The sequence below is a fragment of the Caenorhabditis remanei genome, chromosome V (genome assembly GCF_010183535.1).
Source record: "Caenorhabditis remanei strain PX506 chromosome V, whole genome shotgun sequence".
Lineage (NCBI taxonomy): Eukaryota > Metazoa > Nematoda > Chromadorea > Rhabditida > Rhabditidae > Caenorhabditis > Caenorhabditis remanei.
Genome location: NC_071332.1, coordinates 3,670,335 through 3,693,305, shown reverse-complemented (window position 1 = coordinate 3,693,305; position 22,971 = coordinate 3,670,335). Strand labels below are relative to the sequence as shown.

The 22,971-nt window shown below is 39.7% G+C and overlaps 2 protein-coding genes and 1 pseudogene across 3 annotated transcripts; all 3 read right to left on the bottom strand.

The window, feature by feature from the left end:
• Window positions 1–461: 461 nt before the first annotated feature.
• On the bottom strand, window positions 462–4,607 carry GCK72_017091 (uncharacterized protein; the record flags this gene model as incomplete). Its single annotated transcript, XM_003090706.2, has 5 exons — window positions 462–667; window positions 1,910–2,084; window positions 3,906–4,014; window positions 4,084–4,187; window positions 4,527–4,607. 5 exons carry the CDS (start codon window positions 4,605–4,607, stop codon window positions 462–464), a joined length of 675 nt encoding a protein of 224 aa, XP_003090754.2.
• Window positions 4,608–7,544: 2,937 nt separating this feature from the next.
• GCK72_017090 lies at window positions 7,545–14,444 on the bottom strand (annotated as a pseudogene). The gene is made up of 5 exons: window positions 14,411–14,444; window positions 12,793–12,909; window positions 11,774–12,443; window positions 8,575–8,878; window positions 7,545–7,676 (listed from the first exon to the last, which is right to left on the bottom strand). Coding segments are annotated over exons 1-5 (1,257 nt in total).
• Window positions 14,445–14,697: 253 nt separating this feature from the next.
• GCK72_017089 (uncharacterized protein) lies at window positions 14,698–16,535 on the bottom strand (the record flags this gene model as incomplete). The annotated part of the gene is made up of 3 exons (XM_053731881.1): window positions 14,698–15,222; window positions 15,494–15,571; window positions 16,374–16,535. The coding sequence occupies 3 exons, from the start codon at window positions 16,533–16,535 to the stop codon at window positions 14,698–14,700; spliced, it is 765 nt and encodes a 254-aa protein (XP_053580794.1).
• Between the last annotated feature and the right edge of the window lie 6,436 nt (window positions 16,536–22,971).

Below are 22,971 nucleotides of genomic sequence, written 5' to 3'. Positions count from 1 at the left end.
CCAACTTTCGCTTGTAAAAATTCCAAACCGATCTCTCCGCTGACAATCAAATGTGATTGATTTCTTTCCGTCTCTCTTAATTATGATCTCACCGAAAAGTTCCAAATGCACTATAATTATGCCAAAAAATGAATCGCTGAATAAAAATTGCTTCAAAATTCAATTTTTAGTTATCACTACTAGATTCAGCTCGTCGAGAGCTTTCAGAAAAGTATAATCACGCCATAGTTTGGTGCAAGTTGGGTCTCGCCACGAAATCACCAAATTTTCAGGTTACTGTAGTTTTCGTGTCGAGACCCAATTTGCTCCAAACCATAACATGATTATACTTTTCTGAAAGCTCTCAACGAGTTGAATCTAGTTGTAACAACGAAAACCGACGAGAAAGCACCCGTTTTCAATAAATTAGTTAATAAAAATATCACAATTCAAAAAAAGCAAAAAACAATCAAAAATTCAAATTAAAACGTGACGGCTCCATTGCTCTTCTCTGCTTTCTCCAACAAAATCTTGATCGCTTCGTCGAATTTTTGTGCTCGAATTGGCATATCGATTGAATAAAACGGGTTTTTCAGCGCATAGTCCGTATATAATTCATACATTTTCGAGAGAAGTGAATCGGCGGCGATGTTCGATGCGGCCGATGTGATCACCACGAATTTGACGCCTGGAAATTTAAAGAATCAAGGGGTTTTCTGATTTTTTCCAGAAATTTCTACCCGTATTACCTAACTTATTAAAAACGGGTGCTTTCTCCTTACTTTTAGTTATCACTATTAGATTCAGCTCATCGAGAGCTTTGAGAAAAGTATAATCATGCCATGGTTTGAAGCAGGTTGGGTCTCGACACGAAAACTACAGTACCCCGAAAATTTTCTGAATTCGTGCCGAGACCCAACCTGTTACAAACCATGGCATGATTATACTTTTCTGAAAGCTCGCAATCAGTTGAATCTCATTTTATATGTTTCATCACAAGAAAATGGTTTCTGACGAAATTTTGACATGTAGACAATTTCAAATGAAATATTTCCGTCTTGGCCCATTTTCACACATTTTCAACTGTATTGCAAGATTCAACTCGTCGTGAGCTTTCAGAAAAGTATAATCATGTTATGGTTTGGAGCATTTTGGGTCTCGACACGAAAACTACAGTACCCCGAAAATTTTCTGAATTCGTGCCGAGACCCAACCTGTTCCAAACCATGGCATGATTATACTTTTCTGAAAGCTCGCAATCAGTTGAATCTCATTTTATATGTTTCATCACAAGAAAATGGTTTCTGACGAAATTTTGACATGTAGACAATTTCAAATGAAATATTTCCGTCTTGGCCCATTTTCACACATTTTCAACTGTATTGCAAGATTCAACTCGTCGTGAGCTTTCAGAAAAGTATAATCATGTTATGGTTTGGAGCATTTTGGGTCTCGACACGAAAACTACAGTACCCCGAAAATTTCCTGATTTCGTGTCGAGACCCAAACCATCCAAACCTAGGCATGGCTATACTTTTCTGAAAGCTCTCGATCAGCTGAATCTCATTTTATATGTTTCATCACAAGAAAATGGGTTCTGACGAAATTTTGACATGTTGGCAATTTCAAATGAAATATTTCCGTCTTGGCCCATTTTCACACATTTTCAACTGTCGAGCTAGGTTCTACTCGCCGAGAGCTTTCAGAAAAGTATAATCATGCCATGATTTGAAGCAGGTTGGGTCTCGACACGAAAACTACAGTAACCCGAAAATTTTCTGATTTCGTGGCGAAACCCAATCTGCTCCAAATCATGGCATGATTATACTTTTCTGAAAGCTCCCGACGAGCTGAATCTAGTTGTGATAACGGAAACTGTCTTGAGAATTTCAGAAAAATAATTCGGGAATTTTCCCAAACATCTCCATACCTGTTCTACTCTGTAAACAGAATAACTTGAATTGTGTCGTCTCGAGAACCTCCACACCGGAACTCTTCGGACATGGAGACAGTTGGACGGCAATTGTGAACAACGAGTGAAACATTGACGACAGAATGATCTTCTCGTTGGTTGAGACGGTTGGGGCGGCGAATCGGACGGTTACCTGAAGAAGAATACTTGGGTACATACTTGCAAATTTACGGCCCGGCCCGGCAAGGCCCGAAGGCCCGGTAGAGAATTTTCAAGGCACGGCCCGGCCCGAAGGCCCGGCTTCAAAAACAGGTACCTATTTTTTACCAAACTTTTTGAATTTTTTTTTGTTTCAAAAAAAATTCAAAATTTCGTTCAAAATTTCAGTTCAAATTTTTCAGCCGGGCCTTGGAAATTCTCGTCACGGCCCGGCCGTTGCAAGTATGCCTGGGTAAGGGTCGTGCGAAAACTTTTCCGTAACATTTTTGAAAAAACCGTTCCAAAATTTTGATAATATCGGTTTCACGTTTCTTGCAACTGCGCTCCATCAAAATCCCTTGAAAAATGTCTCTTTTTCTCTGAGTCTCTCAATTTCGCACACTATTTTCTTCGATTTCGGTAGAGCGCGGTAGTCTCATGTCGTGCTAATAAGTAATGGAAATAGTGATTTTATGATTTTTCTGAAATTTTGTACTGAAAAACAGGTTTCTGGGAGTTTTTCTTAGAAATACTCACAGTTTTCATACAAATTAAACGATTTTGCCTCTGGAAAACTTATAGACAGTTCTCTTGATGGAACATGCTCAATTTCCATTCGTTTTTGCCAAAAATTGGAAAAACTGAGCAATTTTTGAGTTTTTCGTTTGGAAAAAGTCAATTTTCTCAAATTTTTGGTGTTTCCAAAGGAAGCTTTTAATTTTCTCGAATTTTAGCATAAAATAAAATTTTTTACAAAGAATTCCGGTCTAAAAATCGATTTTCTTCTCTAGAAAACCGAAAATTCGAAAAATTGAGAATTTTTTGAGGTTTTCTTGGACAAAGACAATTTTCTACAACTTTTTGGTATTTACCATGATTTCCTCAAATTTTAGCATAAGATAAAATTTTTACAAAGAATTCCTATTTAAAAATCGATTTTCCTCTAAAAACATATTTTCACCCAAAAAAACACCAATTTTCCTTCAATTTTCAGTTTAAAATTTAGTTTTTTCCACTCTAAATCCAATTTTCATGACACGTACCGGGTTTTGGATTAACAATTGATAAAAATGCAGATTTTCAGCAGTTTTTGCCGAAAATTCGAAAAAATTGAAAATTTTTTGAGGTTTTTCTTGGAAAAAAGACAATTTTTCATCAACTTTCTGGTATTTACCATGATTTTCTCGAATTTTAGCATAAAATAAAATTTTTTACAAAGAATTCCGGTCTAAAAATCGATTTTCTTCTCTAGAAAACCGAAAATTCGAAAAATTGAGAATTTTTTGAGGTTTTCTTGGACAAAGACAATTTTCTACAACTTTTTGGTATTTACCATGATTTCCTCAAATTTTAGCATAAGATAAAATTTTTACAAAGAATTCCTATTTAAAAATCGATTTTCCTCTAAAAACATATTTTCACCCAAAAAAACACCAATTTTCCGTCAATTTTCAGTTAAAAAATTAGTTTTTTCCACTCTAAATCCAATTTTCATGACACGTACCGGGTTTTGGATTAACAATTGATAAAAATGCAGATTTTCAGCAGTTTTTGCCGAAAATTCGAAAAAATTGAAAATTTTTTGAGGTTTTTCTTGGAAAAAAGACAATTTTTCATCAACTTTCTGGTATTTACCATGATTTTCTCGAATTTTAGCATAAAATAAAATTTTTACAAAGAATTCCGACTAAAAAATCGATTTTCTTCTTTAAAAACCAAAAATCACATTTTTCTACCCAAAAAACACCAATTTTCCGTTAATTTTCTGGTTAAAAATCAGTTTTTCCACTGTAAATCCAATTTACATAAAACTAACCGGATAATTATCCTCTTCCTGCAAGAATTCGAGTACATTGACTTGTTGGGCGCCTTGTTGGAGCCGAGTGCCAGTCACCGTCTCCCCATTCACACTTTTCACATAATATCTTAAGAAAAATGTGAATTTTATCAATTTTTCAGTGATTTTCAGCTAAAATTAGTTAAAATCAACCTACCTCAACTTAACACCCTCCTTCTCACCGAATACCACGACGGCCTTCTGATCGACCTCCTCCAAATGCACATCTATCGGCCATTCGTACGTTTTTTCGACTTCTGGCTGGAAAATTATTGAAATAATCGGCATTTTGGAGAAATTTGCATCATTTTGATATAAAATTTTATTAAAAAATAAATCGATTTCGATTTTTTAGTAATTTTTTTCCGAAAAAAACTGTTTCTAGCCAAATTTTAGCCAGTAATTCATTTGTTTATGTTTTTTTGAAGAAATTTGCATCATTTTGATATAAATTTTAGTGAAAAAATTTTTCCAAAAAATCGATTTTTGTTAAATTTTTTCCGAAAAAAACTGTTTCTAGCCAAATTTTTGCCCGCAATCCATTTTTCCATGTTTTATCATGATTTTATCATCATTTCCATCTTGAAAATCAGCACAAACCGTCTCAATCCTGGCCTCCCAACTATAAATCAAACTTCCGGCTCGATTAATGATGAATAAATGCTGAATATGATTTGCCATGTGGATTTTTTAATCTGAAATCAATTATTAATCGATTTTTAAAAAGAATTTAAGTGAAAAAACGGATTTTTTCGATGAAAAAAGTCCAAAAAATCGCAAAAATAAATAAATTTTCCCCAGTTGTGCGATGGAGCGCGTTTGCATTTTTTCTCTTTTTTCATTTAACCAGTCGGTTCACGTCGCCTAACGGCGACTAAACCTCCTTTTCTACACCACCCTTCTACTTGTTACAGCGCCTGCGGCGCTTCCTAAACTATCGAGGTCTCAGAATTATCTCAAACTTCTGGATCGTATTATTTTTCTTAACTTGTTGGTATTCTTTGTTAGCTGTGAGCAATCCGTTCCGGTAAATCACAATTGTAAAATCTCTCCTTTTCTGATACGATTTCGATCCCTTACTCCTTTACTTTTTCTAAATCTGGCAAAGAGAAAGCATTTTCACGTCCACATATGGGTTTAAACCAACTAACTGCAGTCAGCATTGCTTAACTTGCCAGATCTGATTCCTGAAGGCACCGACCTTCGCCGTTTAAAAGTCGAACTTAAATTTAGCTTTGAAATATAGCGCCTCGCAATATGAACAAACTGGATCCATCCTTCCCATGTGTTAAGGATCAGGTTGTGCATCAGTAGCAGCTATTATCGGAATAAAAAAGTTCCGACATTTTTTACCGACGCCAAAGGTTCGCGCCAGTGATCTACGGAAACGCCCACTCATCATTAACATTTCTTCTGCAAGATCGGGGCACAGTTACATTGATTTCGCGGGTAAAAATTTTGTTTAAAAATTCCACATTTTCATCAAATTTGATCTATTTTCCTTGAAATGTCATTTCCACTATGGAAGTTTGAGAGAAAAGATCAAATTTTGTGATGAAAAAGTGGAATTTTTAACAAAATTTTACCCGCGAAATCAATGTAACTGTGCCCCGATCTTGCAGAAGAAATGTTAATGATGAGTGGGCGTTTCCGTAGATCACTGGCGCGAACCTTTCGCGTCGGTAAAAAATGTCGGAACTTTTTTATTCCGATAATACTCCGAGGAGAACTCCTTGACGTGTCGACTTCCGAATGATTTTGAAGCAGAATTTCGGAAAACCATTTTTCCTGGTTTTCCTGAGTGTTTTGGCGGGCCGGTAACGGACCGGCGTTGGCCCGCTGGCGGTCGTTTAGCCAGCATGGATTCGCCACTCGCACGTCTGCGGCCGCGTAGACGTCGCTCGTCCGTTTTGGGACATTGCGGTCTACCTGTGCTGGGAAGAATGCCGGCCGGGGCGAGTACAGAAGAGACAACGCTTTGCCGACCCTCTTTTTCCGCTGTCGATTATTCAATTCTTTATCAATGTTTCTGGATCAGAAGACGTCATTTTGAGAATTTTGAAAAAGGAAAAACGGGCTTCCCGAGAGGAAATTTTCTGATCTTTTCGTCACAGAATCTGGTGTTTGTTAATAGTAAAGCTTGAGTTTTGCCCGAGTTAGAGGAGTTCTGATGGTGCTGGCCTTCGTTCTTTTCGCCGTCACGTCATCAGTTTTTTTTAATCGTCTGACAGCTGCCCGGGAAGTCACTGAAGCCCGCCTAGATCTCGTCTAATCATTTTAGACTTGTTTTCCCTTCTAATTCCAACCCGTTTGGCATTGGTTCCTCCGAGCTCCGCGCTCCCCTCTTGTTCTGAGCGATAGAGCACCATTTCATCAATCTCGCCTTCAGTAGCCATCAGACATAGATCGTCCGATCTGATAACCGGTAATCGGATCTCAATGCCGTGAGTTTTACCCGATCCCATATCTGGACTTCACAGAACTTCCGCTCGTGACTTTACAAATGGGCTGAGCGAAAACAGTGGTAAAAAGCAGAGAAATGCTAACCAAATGACTATTAAAACTTTTAAAAGTGAACCCATATGGATCAACAATGGATCCATCTCCCTTTGCCTGTGTCCGGAAAACTGCCCGTATCTTTTTGTGATACCGATCAATCTGGAAGCAAACGAAACGTTTTTAATCATCAATTTTTTCTGAGCCAGATGATAACAAAAAGTCTTTCACGTCGTCCCTATTTAGAAAACGGTTCGCATTTTTTCGTGGCGAAGATCTCACTGAAAATAGACAACGCGTTCGGAAACCTCTATTTTTTCCGAATCTAATCAACAAAAAAATCAAAAAATCTTTCATCGCCCCCGGGATCGAACCAACTAACTGTAGTCAACGTTGCTTAACTTGCCAGATCGGACGCGGCGACACGCCAACCCGAACCATGCGGCCACAGGAAACGCAAGCCGAAGAAAGGAAAGAAATGACGACGCTTAGGCCGACAGTTTCACGTCGCTTTTTCCGTTTTTCATTCCCTATGCTTTATCAGTGTTTTTGGCTCAGAAGACGTCATTTTGAGAATTTTGAAAAAAGAAAAAGACGGGCATCATTAAGAGAAAATTTCTGATCTTGTGGTCCAAATTTGAAAAAAATCGGTTCAGTAGGAAGGGCGGTAGGATCGGCGACAGACAAACAAACATACAGAATCTGGTGTTTGTTAATAGTAAAGATTTCGTTATTTTTCACTGATTTTTCGACAGAAAATGACTCAAAAAACGACTTTTTCACTCAAAATTTCACACGAAAATCGATAATTTTCATTTCAGCACAGACAGAATTGATAGAAAAGCGGTGAAAATAAATAAAGTACAAGTATTTCAGGGAGAGTTTTCAAAAACCATTTGGTTCTATTCAAAAAGTGAATTTTATGCACAGAAAAGCGAGGGGAAAAAGACTAGATTACATTATTTCACTCAAATATGTTAAATTAGTGTTAATTAGTGTGATTTACAAGAAAAAAGTTAGAAAAAAAGAGAAAAAATTTACAAAAGGGGCGGGGTGCTACCGGTATTCATAGTAAGAGGACACAAATTTTGGGTTTAAAAAATTCAAAAAAAAAATCAATAATTATACAAGTCGACAAACACTTTGCATATGAAGACAACTCGGTAGACTCAGAGTTTCCAACGGGAAATCCGAATAGGAGAATGGTTGAGTGTTGAATGGTGGCAAGTAGGTGCCCATCATGATTAGAGTGTCCTGAAAATTTGAATTGTAGGATGGAGAAAGTGCGCTCTATGAAGTGCTGCTTATTGCGCGGGAATTCGAAATTTCCAAAAATTAATTTTTAAAGAAAAAAAAATCAGTTTTTTTCTGCAAATTTTCGAATTTTTGCAGACAAACTCCGCTACGGAGCGCATATTCCAATCTGAAAAACCAAAGAAAATCGCGAAAATAGCGTTGAGAAAGTGCGCTCCACGGATAATCTGGAGGAAATTTTAAAAAATCGGAAAATTCCAATTTTTTGGCTATTTTCATATAAAAATCCGTTTTTTTAAACTGATAATTGAGTTTTTTTCGCGAAAAAAAAATAAAACCTGAAAAAAAACAAATTTTTTTTCAACAACTTAGCGATAGAGCGCAATTTCATAATTTATTTTAAAATTTTCCTCATTCTCCACATTTTATCAATAGAGCGCGTTTTCCCAACATCACCGTTTTAAAAATGGTCAGTAGAGCGCACTTTCCTCCAATCCGTTGAGAAAACTTTCCAAAAACCTCAAAAAATCTAAGGTTTCCATTCTATCAGTAGAGCGCGTTTTCCCATACTAAAAAAATTCGCAAAATTTGCAATAGAGCGCATTTTCCTTCAATCCGACAAGAAAATTTTTCGAAAATCTGAACAAAAAAAACTTAAGATTTATATCGCTGCTCGAAAAAATAATCAATTAAACTAAAAAAATTGAACTCTTCCCTAGTTTAACAGTAGAGCGCGTCTACACCTCCTACAATTTGCAAATTATCAATAGAGCGCACCTGCTTAACTCAAAATTTTGAACTTTTCCAAAGTTTATCAGTGGAGCGCGTCCCCACCTCCTATTCATTATCAATGGAGCGCGCTTTCAAAAAAGTTTTTTCAAAAAAAAAAGAAACAAACCTTATCCTCGATGGGATCTCCGTTCGCAATCGCTCTCTCGTTGAGTTTCTTCTGAATCTGAACGAGAAATTCTGGCGAAAGACTGGCGTCCTCCATCTCATCCGACGGATCGTAGTGTTGAAGAATTGCGACGACCTGCCGTGGTTTCAGACGTGACGTCATCTCTCCACACAACGTATCCAGATTCGATGCATCCTTTCGACTCTGTAGAAGGTGACACGCTTGAACGAGGGGTTCCAGGTGGTCACGACACTCCGATAGACCTTTTCCGTTTAGCCAATTCTGGATTACTGTCACGTTGTGTCTGAAAAGAAAAAAACAATTATTATCGACTTTTTCCACATAGCAAAGCAACGCTCTACTGAAAAATTGAGATTTTTCCGCAAAATCAGAACGCTTCATTGCAAGAGCGCTCTATCGAATTTTCGAATTTTCCAGGAGGATTATCGATGGGGCGCATTTGCATTACTTTTAAAAACAATTTTGATGACTAAAAAGTTTAGCGAACGCGCTCCACCGAACATCAGCGGGAAATTCAAAATGTCGACATTTAATCTGATTTTGAATGGAGCATGTTTGCATTGTCGTTCTTTTTTTTTTAAATTTCAGAGTCTTTGCAAACGCGCTCTATCGACAATATGCGTTTTCGTCCAATTTCGCAAAATCGGCGGGAAATTCAAAATTTTGAGTTAAAATACACACGATTTTCGATAGAGCGCGTTTGCATTGTTAGGGAATGTAACCAGCAGGAAATTCGCGGCTACGCCGCGATTTTCGCTGGATTTAGTTGACTTGTGAAGTTCCTTAGCAGGAACTGGAGGAATCCTTTTTCTGAACTCAAATAAGTTTTTGAGACGATGATTAATGATAATTTACTTATGAATCTCTTTTTCTTCTATTTTTCTTGAGGATGTTACCGCTGAAATTCCTCTAAACAGTTTTCTCCGAAATTTGAGAATAGATCGAAAAACGGTAAAACGTTTTCACAAAACCAAACACTTCCTCATGAATAGAACATTTTCACTCCGTTTTAACTGTATCCAACTCTGCAGTAACGCTAAAACCTCAATTTCTCAAAAAAGTATTTCTGGACGTTTCCTCGAAACGATAACTCTTCCTTTCATCTTTACATGATTTTTTGTTAATTGCGCCCCTTGCCGGTCAGCATAAAGTACGGTACAAAACATTTCTGACCTTCTTCCTGTAGATATTCTTAATCGCGGCTCTTCCACAAACAATTCTTTACCCACTGTCAAGTCGGTGTCGCGCCCTCAGTTCGAGAATAAATCTTTGAATTTTTTGAAAGTTTTAACTCACAAACGTTATTGGACAAAGACTGAATTATTTTTGGAAAAAAATAAGTCGGGAAAAAATTAATTCTGGCAAATTTTGCTTCAATTCCTTCCAAAAATCCCCGCCAAAATTCAAAAGTTTTTCTCGAAGCTTCTGGAAGATTCTGGAATTTTGAACTCCCTCCAAAATTCAAAAGTTTTTCTCGAAGCTTCTGGAAGATTCTGGAATTTTGAACTCCCTCCAAAATTCAAAAGTTTTTCTCGAAGCTTCTGGAAGATTCTGGAATTTTGAACTCCCTCCAAAATTCAAAAGTTTTTCTCGAAGCTTCTGGAAGATTCTGGAATTTTGAATTCCCTCCAAAATTCAAAAGTTTTTCTCGAAGCTTCTGGAAGATTCTGGAATTTTGAATTCCCTCCAAAATTCAAAAGTTTTTCTCGAAGCTTCTGGAAGATTCTGGAATTTTGAATTCCCTCCAAAATTCAAAAGTTTTTCTCGAAGCTTCTGGAAGATTCTGGAATTTTGAATTCCCTCCAAAATTCAAAAGTTTTTCTCGAAGCTTCTGGAAGATTCGGGAATTTTGAATTCCGCCAAAATTCAAAAGTTTTTCTGGAAGCTTCTGGAAGATTCTGGAAGGTTCTGGAAACTCTTGGGAATTTTGGGACATTGTGGCCAAACTGGCTCAAATGTTTTGGACTTATGTCTTTAGATGCACAGAGTGTCATTACCAAAGTATGGACCACGTATTTTCAGTTGAAACCTGCTTTCTCGATTTTTGGGTTACTGTAGCTACAGTATCCCTTCGGGGGTATGGCAGTGGAAAATCTGCAAAGTCTCTCGAGGAAAAGTACGGGACTACAGAGTTAACAAATTTATCAACGTACTCGATCAGTGGGAATCCGAACATTCCAAGATATTCAGATTCGACTGTTAACGTTCAAAACTCTGTAACTACCGTAATCCTACAGTAACCGGCCCAACTTTTTTTGGGGGTCATGCTGAAGGGTCAAGGTTGTTACCACCCCAGTCTGGTCTCCCCTCGTTCAGTTTGGAACCCTTTTTCATTTTTTGGGTTACGGTAGCTACAGTAATCCTACAGTAATCTGACACCCGGGGTCCAAAAAATTGAAGCGCTCGGAGGTTCATGGGTATACCCCTAGACATCTTTCGGAACGGTCCAGAGAGAAAAAAGTTATTCAGGGAGAAGCGTCGGACGGACAGACAGAACTATTCCATTAGTAGGAAGAAGATTGCTTGCAAATGCGCTCTATCGACAATTTTTTGATTTTGAGCTTTTTCGTCGGAAAAACAAAGGTTTCGGCAAATGCGCTCCACTGAAATATCGCGGGAATTCAAAATTTCGAGTTAAAATTCAAACAAATGTCATTCTCGATAGAGCGCGTATGTAATCCATCGACAATCTATGTTTTTCATCGATTTCAAGCTTAATTTTTGAAAAAAATTGATTGTTCGGCAAGTGCGCTCTATCGGAAAATCGGCAGGAAGTTCAAAATTTCGAGTTGAAGTTCACAGGAATATCGATAGAGCGTGTTTGCAATGTTTTCAGAAAAATAGGCGTTTTTCTCCCGTAAAACTTGGTTATAGCAAGTGCGCTCCATCGAAATACCGGGAGGAAATTCAAAATTTCAAGTTAAAATTCTAGCAAATGCCATTCTAAACGCGCTCTATCGACAGTATGCAGTTTTGTCCGATTTTGAGCTTTTTTTTTCGAAAAATTGAGTTTGGCAAGTGCGCTCTGTCGCAAAATCGGCGGGAAATTCAAATTGGCGATTTTCCTAGATTTTAAGCGAATTCTTTCGATCTTCGTCAAGTGCGCTCTAATGAACACCGCGGGAAATTCAAGATTTTCGAGATCTGGGGAAAGTGCGCTCTACCGAACAAAACTCACTTAATCTGAATAGCCTTCTCAAAATTGCACAATTCCCTTCTGAACATCATATGATTCAACGCCAGTGAGCACATCCAATTGGCCATCTGTCCGATGACCTGTCGTATCACCACCTCATCCGCCCCGTACGTCTTCAGTTTAGTGTGTACCGTATCCAGGAAAGCGATGAGTTCATCCAAACTCTTTCTCTGCGACTCCACACGATCTCGTCTCTCTTGGCCGGCAGTCATCAGATCGCTACTCGATTCGTGTTGAAGGATTCCGGGAACGATTTTCGGACTGAACACGTGTTCAATCGCCTTCTTCATCAGACTCGAGTAGCACTCCTCGATTCTCAGTTTCAGTTGATCTCGAATGGGTGCCACGTCGTACGCTTTGAAACGGTACGAGTTCTGGGTTTCTGTGTTCGCCACGTGCCACTCGGCGTGCTTATCCTCCCCGGAGTACTGTCGGAGCAGGTTGAACAGTCGCCACAAGTTCACAAGCCATAACGACAGTAGATCGAGATCGTGCGAACGCGTGATCGTATCTTTGAGCACAAGATGGACCGAAGAAAAGAGACCGGTGAGTGCCGTCTCGTCGCGTTTCTCATCGTGTGAGCGGAATGCGGCGAGCAGGAGGTAGGCGGGGAGATTCTTGGTTAGAAGGCGAGCCAGACTTGGTTTCAGTTCTGAAATTTAGAAGGAGTTGTACTGTAGAAATACGCTTTTAACAGTAGCCGCAGGCTTGCAGCAAGCGCGCGCTTCTATATCGCCTGCCGACGTTTATGTTCTCGCGACACGTGTGGCTCAGGCGGTAACGATGCGGTCAGGTCGGAGGGGTTCGGGGTTCGACACTAGCCGCGCCAGTGGTTTTTTGTATTCTTTATTTCCAAAGTTCTCGCGCTCATATACCTCCCCTCTTTCCAACTCTCACCGCGTTCGCATGGCTCAGGCGGTAACACGGTCTCCCCTCACCCACAAGGTCGGGGGTTCAATCCCCACTTGGTTCAAATCTTTTTTGCCTCTTTTACCACTCACCACAGACAATAATTCTTGCAAACTCCGGCACGTTGTACACCTCCAAGAAACCGCTATGCGTGACAGAACCCTTTTCGAACGCCTCGAGTCGAATAATCTCCTCGTCCGATGTGTTTTCTGTAAGAGAATCGTATAGAAGAAGGGAGATAGAAACATCTGTTTCGGGTGCCAACAAGAAAAAGTGGGCGTGTCGTGTCGTCGCCAGCTGTATTTACAATGTTGCAAACTAGGTGCAATCGCGCTCTATTGAGGCCAACCAAACAGGGTTTTATAGCCACCACTAAAATCGAATCGTCCCGATTAACCGATGACCGTTCTTGTGTCTATTCAACCATGTGGTGGGGGGGACTAATACGATTACCCAATTTGTTTCGAATTATCACGTTTTTTGGTCTAGTTTTTGCAAATGCGCTCCATTGGGACAGGTAGATCAGTTTTTAAAGGAAAAAGTAACGAAATATAGCTTGGGAGTTTTGAAATCTTTGTTGCCAATAGTCCTCGAGAAGTACACGGTGCGAACTGGTAGAGCGCGCTCGTGGGGAACCGGAATTCTGGGATTGTGAAATTTTGAAAGATTTTGGGGGATTTTTTCGCAACTTTCATTAAAAAGGGTGAAAAGTCACAAAAAATGGCGAAAATCCTCGAAAATTGACGAAAAATCACGAAAATTGGCGAAAAAAACCTTGAAAAATGGCGAAAATCCTCAAAAAACAGTCAGATTTTCAAAATCCGAAATTCCGCCTTTCCACACGGACAATACGGACGGGAGTCCGGTAGAGCGCGTTTGTTGAAATCTTCAGTTTTTAGGGTTTTTTTTTTGTCATTTTTCTTGATTTTTTGACTAAAAACCACGAAAAAAACGTCAAAATGTTAAAATCGAGTAGTAATAGTGGGGGAAAACCGGGGAGTGCAACAACAGTTAGAAAGCTTCAAACCAAAAAGTGTGCATCAAAACCACCATCACCACACCGCAACCATGGACACAAACCGAGCTAAAACTTCATATATTGTGTAAGAGATAGAGAGAGAGGTAGAGAGATCGTAACACAACACAACAACGAAAAATGGTGAAAAAACGGGGGAAAACGGGGGGAAATACACTCGAAAAATGATATATAGATAGATAGATAAGATAGAAAGTAAAAACCAAGGAAAATGAACAAAAATGGAAAATTGTGGGGGAAAAAGAAGAAGGTAACAACGAACACGATATCGGTGCAGTAGGATAGGATTGGCAAGCAGACAGAAAAAAAAACGAAAAAAAAAGAAGAACGGAACATGTGATATAACAAAAAGAGATATAAGTGGGGGAGAATGGTTACACACGTGCAAATAATAGATAGATAAGAGGAATGTCGGTATGGTGGTTTTGAGACTTTTTTTTGTTATAAAACTACTTATTAAGACACTCACACACACTGAAAATATGGTTATTTTTAGATATATATATATATATAGATATAGATGTTTTATTAAACGCGCGTTTCACTTATTATTAAAGCTTTGAATAGGGATTACGGTAATCTGGAAAGGATTCTGACACTGCAAAATTTCAGCTCGAAAATGCTTAAAAGTGGTTCTAAGCCACCGTTCGCAAATTTGCAACCAGAAAACCAACAGTCAAAGTTCGACCACAGACCACTTTCAGCCATGTTTTGGGGCTGAAAATTCGCGATTTTCATACTTGTAAACCGTGTAACTCGCTTCGCAATCAACATTATGAGCTGAAAAATGTACCAAAATGTAGACCTCGTCGAGTTCTACATTTTGGTATATTTTTCAGATCAAAAGGTTTCGTTTTAAGCGAGTAACGCGCCTTGAGAGTTTCAAACTACCGTAATCCACCACACTACAGCCCTGAAACCACCAAACCGGCGGAAATAGAAAAAATAGAGATAGATGAGACTACGGAGACGAGGAAGCGAGACCCAGACTACGCGCCAATTGTGACAACAGAGTGCCCATCGCGTCGCGTAAACTGTAGAACGCATTCACATTTGGCGGATAGACAAACTGTCGTGCCGTCGTTGCCGTGCTACTAGTAGTCGACGCCGTCGACAACGGTGTCGATGTCGACAGTTTCGGTGTCGACGACGAAACGTGAGACCAGTGCCACTGAGAGGTGTTCAACGAGTGATAGACACTACTTGCTCCCGACGAGCAACTCGCCGACGATGACGGCGGTGGCTCGAGGTCGGCGGGGCGGCGATGACGATGACGTCGTGAAGAATAGTCTCCAGACGCCCCAACGCCACCGTCAACCGCATCCGAATCCGTTATCGATGAGAGCAACGATTTCGCCGGCGACATGCCACGACACACTTCTTGTTGTTCGTGCTCACCTAATCCCAATGGTCCACTGTAGCCGCGGAGTTGGGCGCGCGCCTCGGTCAGTTCTTCGGATTGGCGAGTCAGCTTGTCGTTGAGATCCTGGAAATGAGATTTGTTGATTTTTGGTAAACGCGCTCTACCGCACGTGGGCAAGCGGAATACTGGGATTTTGAAAATGTGACAGTTCTTTTGCGAAAAAGTGCGAAAAATCACGAATAAACTTCGAAAACTGTCAGATTTTCAAAATCCGAAATTCCGCCTTGTCCACGCGGACTACACGGGGAGAGTCCGGTAGAGCGCGTTTTACAAAATCTACAGTTTTTAGCTGCTTTTCCGTCATTTTTCTTGATTTTCAGACTAAAAACCTCACCATATTCTGTTGAGCGAGGAGTTGAGTCTGCTTGTGAGCCCCACGAACGGCTTCATCCAGCGAGCAGTCGGATGGTCTCTGCAAAATTTAGAAATTGAGGTATAGGGGGATAAGGATATGTCTGAAAATCAGCCTAATTTTCTGAAAATCTGAATTTCGCACTCAAAAATTGTCTAAATCGCTAAAACTGCCAAAAATTCTCTAATCATTCAGATTAGATCCAGAATTTTCGCCTAAACAGACTCATAGTATACCATTTCAACGCTAAAAATCCGATTTTGCACAGAAAACGTCACCCGCAGGGTCTAAAACTAGAAATTTAGCGGATTTTTCAGACGGAAAATGATTTTTTTCAGTTTCAGAATGATATATAGCCCCGATTTATGCGATTTTCACCGATTTTTCGCACGAAATTCTTCAATTTCTGAAATTGTCTGAAAATCAGTCAGTTGGACTGAAATTACTCTTAAAAATTGTCTAAATCTGTCTTATGAGAGATTTTTCTGTGGATAACAAGACTTTCAGCTTGAAGCCTGAATTTCAGCAAAAACAGACTATAAGTTAGACTATATACCATTTTAAAGCTGAAAATCCGATTTTTGCACTGAAATCGGTCAGTTTTGAGCTCTAAAAGTCATCTGGATGCTCAAAAAAAGCGGATTTTTCAGACAGAAAATGATTTTTCCATTTTCAGAATGACATATAGGCTATTTATCATTCTGAAGCTGAAAAGACAATATACTGTCTGAAAATCCGCTAAATTTCTAGTTTTTGAGTTTCCAGGTGACTTCTAGAGTTCTTATGCGATTTTCATCAATTTTTCGCACAAAATTCTCGAATTTTATCCATTTTTCCCCGATTTCAGCACTTTTCAGCACACCTTGCTCGTCGCCGCACTACTACTATTCAACGTGACATCATCCATCTCTTCGGGCTCGTCGAAAGTCATACAGTAATAGTCAGACGAGGCAGCCGCAGAGGCCATTCGACTCTGTAGACTCGGTTGGGGTGTCGAGGTGCCGACCTCATCGAATTCCAGCATTATGATTTCAGCTATTTCAGCGATGAGGAGGAGACTCAGCAGAAATTAGGTATAGAGATGGGGAAAGGAGGTCTGAAATAGTCGAGTAAAAACTAGTCGACGACGAAATTCATGAATAAGAAATGAAGAGAAGATGGAAGAAAAAATCGATCGAATGGAGACGAGGCGAGGAGAAACAAAAAAAATGAAGAAAAAGAAGACAACGACTCCAAAAAAATTGGAGAGAAGAGGGGCGGCTCATTCATCATTCGACTCTCGGGCAAACACAGAATTTTCAAAGAGAGAAGAAGAAGAAGGGTCCCCTCTTTTTTGGGTGCAAATGTGTGAGAAGAGAAAGAATGGGATCGAGGAGAGGCGAACCGGGGGAAACTACTTGTTGACGGGGCGTGGTGGCTCAAGAGAAAAAGAGAAGAAAAAAACAAAGAAAATGATGGAAATTCAAGAAAGGCGTTGACTGAAATTCGCTATAAATGAGTATTTGGGCACTTTCAGAAACGGAGAGCCCGGAAAAACGCAGCCGAAAATTCTAGAATTCGAAAAAACGACTATTAGCACGGGTACGCCTCTTACAACCGCGCTCTACCGAAACCTCAAAAAAATAGTGTGCGAAAATGAGATGCTCAGAGAAAAAGAGACGGCATTTCAGTGGAGCGCAATTGTGAGAACTGTGCAGAGATAATAAGTATTTGGGCATTTTTAGACACAAATAACCCAAAAAATACATAGCCAAATTGAAAAAAAAATCGGCCACATAGGGAATTCGAGAATTTAAAAGAGCTATACTCTTGTCTGGCGCACCTTTGACGCGTTTTTGTTCGAAAATTTGCTGAAATTCGCTCAAAATCTTTACTATTAACAAACACCAGATTCTGTATGTTTGTGTGTGTGTCGCCGATCCTACAGCCCTTCCTACTGGACCGATTTTCTTCAAAGTTGGACCAAAAGATCAGAAATTTCCCCCGCATGATGCCCGTCTTTTTCTTTTTTCAAAATTCTCGAAATGACGCGTTCTGAGCCAAAAACACTGATAAAGCATAAGGGAATGAAAAACGGAAAAAGAGGCGTGAAACTGTCGACCTAAGCGTCGTCATTTCTTTCCTTTCTTCGGCTTGGATTTCCCGTGGGCCGCGTGGTTGAGGGCGGCGTGTCGACGCGTCCGATCTGGCAAGTTATACGTCGTTGACTACAGTTAGTTATTAGTTTGATCCCGAGGGCGAAAAAAGATTTTTAATATATATTTTTTTTAATTCGGAAAAAAGAGATTTCCGAACGTGTCGTCTGTTTCCAATAAGGAAAAATACGGTCCGCGTTCGAAAAAGCGAAGACGTGAAAGATGTTTTGGTATCATAAGATTCAGAAAAGTTGATGATTCCAGCCGTATGGTTTTTCTCCAGATTGATCAATAATATACAAATACGGACAGTTTTCTGGGGACAGCTAAAAGGGGATGGATAAATTGTGGATGGATTTAAGCTAAAAGGGGATGGATTCATTTCCAACATTTACTTCTTCTTCTTACCACGGTTTTAGCTCCGCCTACTTTTTTTTTAAATACAGTGAAAAGCAGAAGTTGCATGAAGTCCAGACATTGGGGCCACGTAAAGCACATTCTTTTGAACTGCCGATAACTATCATTTTCCTTTTTCCCTTCATGCTCCATCGCTCAGAATCAGATGGGAGATTGAAGCTCGGAGGAGTTTATGGGATACAGGACATTCAACGCATGACACAGGAGTCGGTGAAGAAAAACGACGAAAAGAAGACCTCGGGCACTGCTATCCGGACTTGAGATTGTCCAGAATCCATGGCAAATGTTGCTGACCTATCACCCTATATTTGAATATCGACTAATCTTTTGGTTCTCTTCAAGGCCGCCTGAAGAAGCGAAAATTTTCCATGGCTGGGAACTGAGATATAAAATAAAGCTGATGATTCAAATCGCATGGTAGCCAAACGAGAAGCTGAGAGTCAGGATGACCAAGAGTTGAGGGTCGAAATCAATGGTATGATACAGAACTCCGACTATTTCTACAGTCTGACACTGAGAAGTCGAACAGCAACAGAACCAATACTAAAAAATTGGAAACAGCAGTGAAAAAGAGTCTCCGAAGATGATCTAGACTGTCTTCAGTAGCTTTCATGGAAGCTACCAGACGATCATAAAAGCCCGATGATGTGACGGCGAGAAGAAAGGAGTTCGGAGTAGCTACTACTGATGTACAACCATATCTTCACTACACCTGAAGGATGGATCAAATTTGTTCATATTTCGAGGGCTATACTTCAAAGCTATGTTCGACTTTCAAATAACGAAGGTCGATGCATTCAGGAACCCTATCTGTCAAATTCGGCAACGTTGGCTGTAGTCAGTTGGTTCAAACCCATGTGTGGACGTGAAATATTTTTTCTTATACTCAGATATAGAAAAAAGAGGATTCGAACCGTGTCGTCCGTTTCCGGATTGATCCACAGAGGCGGTATGAAACATTTTTGTTATCGTCAGAGTCAGAAAAACAGGGATTCCGAACGAGTCGTCCGTTTTCATATTAATTACGATCCACTGTAACACCTAGAAGGGAGGTGTTGAGAAGGAGGTTTAGTCGCCGTTAGGCGACGTGAACCGACTGGTCCATTAAAAAATGTACTTTCGCAAAAGTCGCAAAAGCCGGGTCTCCCCGACAATTAAAGCGGTTATCTACAGAATAATTAGCACTTTTCTAAACTTGAATTTTCTCAGAATTCAGAATTTCGAACGGACAATGAATCTCACTATTTGAATCAGCGCGAATTTGATACATTGAGAACTCTAGAGAAGTCTGAAAGCGGCCACTGAATCCAAAAATTGCTGAAACTTTCAGATAGAATTTCAGAAGTGAAAAATCTCATTTTTCGATTTTCAGGCGTGTAAAATCCAGGAAGCCGATTTCAGCTGGAAATTTCAGTGGAAAAATCTCAATTTTTAAGCGGAAATCGCTTGGAAAAAGCATCTATTCATTTTAAAAAAGTGCTTCTACTGTCAAAAAGATGAGGAAATTTGCAATGCAAATGAAAACACGAAAAGCCACCGATTCTCATTTCCTGCTGTGCTGTGTGAGAGAAGGTACAAAGTCCCATCCATTTCAATTTCGAAAATTGGAATCGTGACACAAAACAACACATGAAGAAACCAATTCTTCAAAAAAGGAGAGCTCTGTGAGCAACAAGAAGAAGAAGAGCATCTCATCTTAGAAACAACGTCATCATGTTTTCAGTGGTATCTTTTAATGAGATTTTTGTGTTTCTTTCCATTTGCTTTTGGAAGAATCAAGAGGAAAACAGAGAGAGAGAGAGAGATGAACAATGAGAAAAAAAGCGCTGCTTGTAGCAACTATTTGTTCATTTATCAAGGGGATCCCAATATCGGAACTCGGACGGATAACAACCGTCCGGATAAGAACGAACTTGGATTCATACAGAGCTGTAAAGTTAGAACGGTTCATATGAATCAGGGCGATTCAAAACAGTGTTTCCCAGTTCTCGTCTGTTTCGCAACCGTTACGGATTAGAACCATCCGGATAAGAATCTGATGGAAAACTGTTCTAATTTGGAAGTTTTCAGTTGGAACAGTTCCGTTCTCATAGATTAGGAGAAACTCAAGTCAGGAGGTTAGAACATTTGTCTAATTTCCAATCAGGAAAAGGTTGTAATCCGGTTAAGAACTAGATCCCTCTCGTTTTAAAACTCTTCCCATTCAAAACTGGGCGGTTCGTTCCGGGTAAGGAGGACCAGAGGCCCACCCTACCTTGCTACTAAGCAGCAGCAGGAGGAAAGGAAGTAGAATTGAATGGGGAGAGAGGAAAAGCTGTGCCACCATAAGAGGTGGTCCCTCTTTCTGCGTCTCCTCCAGTCTTCGTATACTATTTCATTCATCTTTTCATAGGATGAATGTATAAATAATAACAAGACCCAGGTGAGCCTGAGAGGAAAGAGGGGGGAGGAGGAGTAGGATTATCTCCATGGAGATTTGATTCTAAAGCTGCTCCAGATGGCGCTGTTCAGATAGAAACCTGTGCTTTCAGATGCTCTGATTCCAAAAATCTTATATCATCAGACTGCTAATTGTACGTCACGATTGTTACAATTGCGCGCCACCGAAATTCTCTATATCTCGGTAGAGCGCGTTTTTCCAACCTATTAGCACCGTTCGCTTCTCACAACCGCGCTCTACCGAAACCGAAGAAAATTGTGTGCGAAATTGAGAGACTCGGAGAAAAAGAGACATTTTTCAAGAGGATTTCGGTGGAGCGCAGTTGCAAACACTCTTCAGCATTCGAGGTTTCACTTTAAAAGTGTCATATCTCAAAATTTCAGCGGAGCGCAATTCGGAGGTCTTAAAACAGGCTAAAATAGGAAAAATGAACTGAACTTTTCAAAGAGAATCGATGAAAAGATGAACTAATAATTATTATTACAATTCGGAAAAGGCGGCTAATCGCCGTGAATAGGAAAGAGAGACTGCAGGTGCGCGCGCGCGACGACAAAAATGACGATGATGATGAAGAGGAGAAGTGAAGTGGAGACGCAGTCAGTGTGAAAACGATTTGCTTTAACTGGTTGGTGGCTGTTGTGTTCTCTTCTTTTCTCCACACTTTTCTGTCAATATTTCATTTCGAAAAGTGTGGTGGCGGCGGCGGCGGTGGTTATAAAAGAGTAAAAAGGAAGAGAGAGAGAGGTCAATAAGGAGACTGGATTGAGAGAGAATGACTAAAGGTGTTCAAATAGTCATCATCGACATAACAAACAGCGTGTGATCTGATCTAGTCATCATCATCATGACTGTAATGCTATAAAAATCGATTGCGGGAAAATGGAAGCATAGAAAAATGTGATTTTTCCGTATTTTTTCCAAAAACTGGCGGGAAGAGCTTGTATTCTCCAAAAGCTGAAGTCGTGACGATTCTGAATCCGTTCTCAAATTTCGCATGGTGTCAAAATGAACAGAGGTACAGTACCTCGAATTCTGGAACTTTCTTACTTTGCATTTTCTCTGTAAATTGAGTTATAGACACACTTGATTATGAGGATTCCGAATCTATAATTGAATTTGTTGAGAACCGATCTGGAATCCTCATAACCAATCCAGATCGGTTTTCAACAAATTCACTTACAGACTCGAAATCCTCATAATCAAGTGTGTATATAACTCAATTTACAGATAAATGCAAAATAAGAAAATTCCAGAATTTGAGATAATGTACCTCTGCTAATTTCGACACCAGGCAAAATCTGAAAACGGATTCAGAATCCTCACGACGTCAGCATTCCAGCCATATCTGTTTCAGCTCGATAAATGCTAGAATTTCAAGCAAAAGTCCGCCTTTTTTGACAGTAAGTTTTGCAACTTTATGTTCAAAGAGGAAGTTGATGTTTCCAAAAAAACTGACATGACTAGAAAGCTGAAGACGCGAGGATTCTGAATCCGCTCTCACATTTCTCAAAATCTTGAAAGCGGATTCAGAATCTTCACGTCTTCAGCGTTCTGTTCATGTCAGTTCTGAAAACTTTCAGAAATTTCAGCTAAAATTCGAGAATTTCTACTCCTGATCCAGGTTTCAGCGGAAAGAAAAACTTCAGAACTCAATCTCGCCTATTAGCACTGAACGCTTCTTACAACCGCGCTCTACCGAAACCGAAGTGTTCGAAATTGAGAGACGCAGAGAAAAAGAGAGACATTTTTCAAGTGCATTTCGGTGGAGCGCAGTTGTAAGAACTGTGCTGATCTAATAATTATGCATCTATTCAACATTTTCACAGAGAATTTCCTCCTCACATAGTGACCCAAATCCTAGTATATCCTAGTTATACATACAGATTTAGTGTACAAATGTAATCGCTATTATACACTGACCATCACAACACCTATGCAATCGAATGAATTGAATTGGAAACAAAAAATGCCTCTCTCTCTCCCTCGTAATCCGAATCACACAACAATTCTATCGTGTGATATGTCTCGTCGAACAAGAAGACAAGAAGCGAACACCAGTATGATACAAAAGAATACAAACATCTCTCTGTGCGTTGACTACTTGTATCACATTTCTCTGTGTGTAACAACGAGATCTTTTTTACGCTGTATTCTACAACAAAAACCTCTAATTCTCGGATTCTCGAATTTCGGAAAAAGAAGAAAAGAGACGGTCAAAAACTGCGGTAAATAAACAAAATCCGAGGAAAAGGCGAAGAAGAAGAGAATAAAATTGACGGTTTACGAGCATAATTGGTGTGGATGAATTTGGGTCGAAATGATCCATTCGGATGGGTGAGGAGAATAAGGAACGATCGAGGGGAGAAACACAAGTTGAGAACGAGAAAATAGCGGATTTGGGGGCTGAAAACTGAGAGAAACCAAATTTATTGTTGACAATAGAAAAAAAACTGGCAAGAAGAAGATTT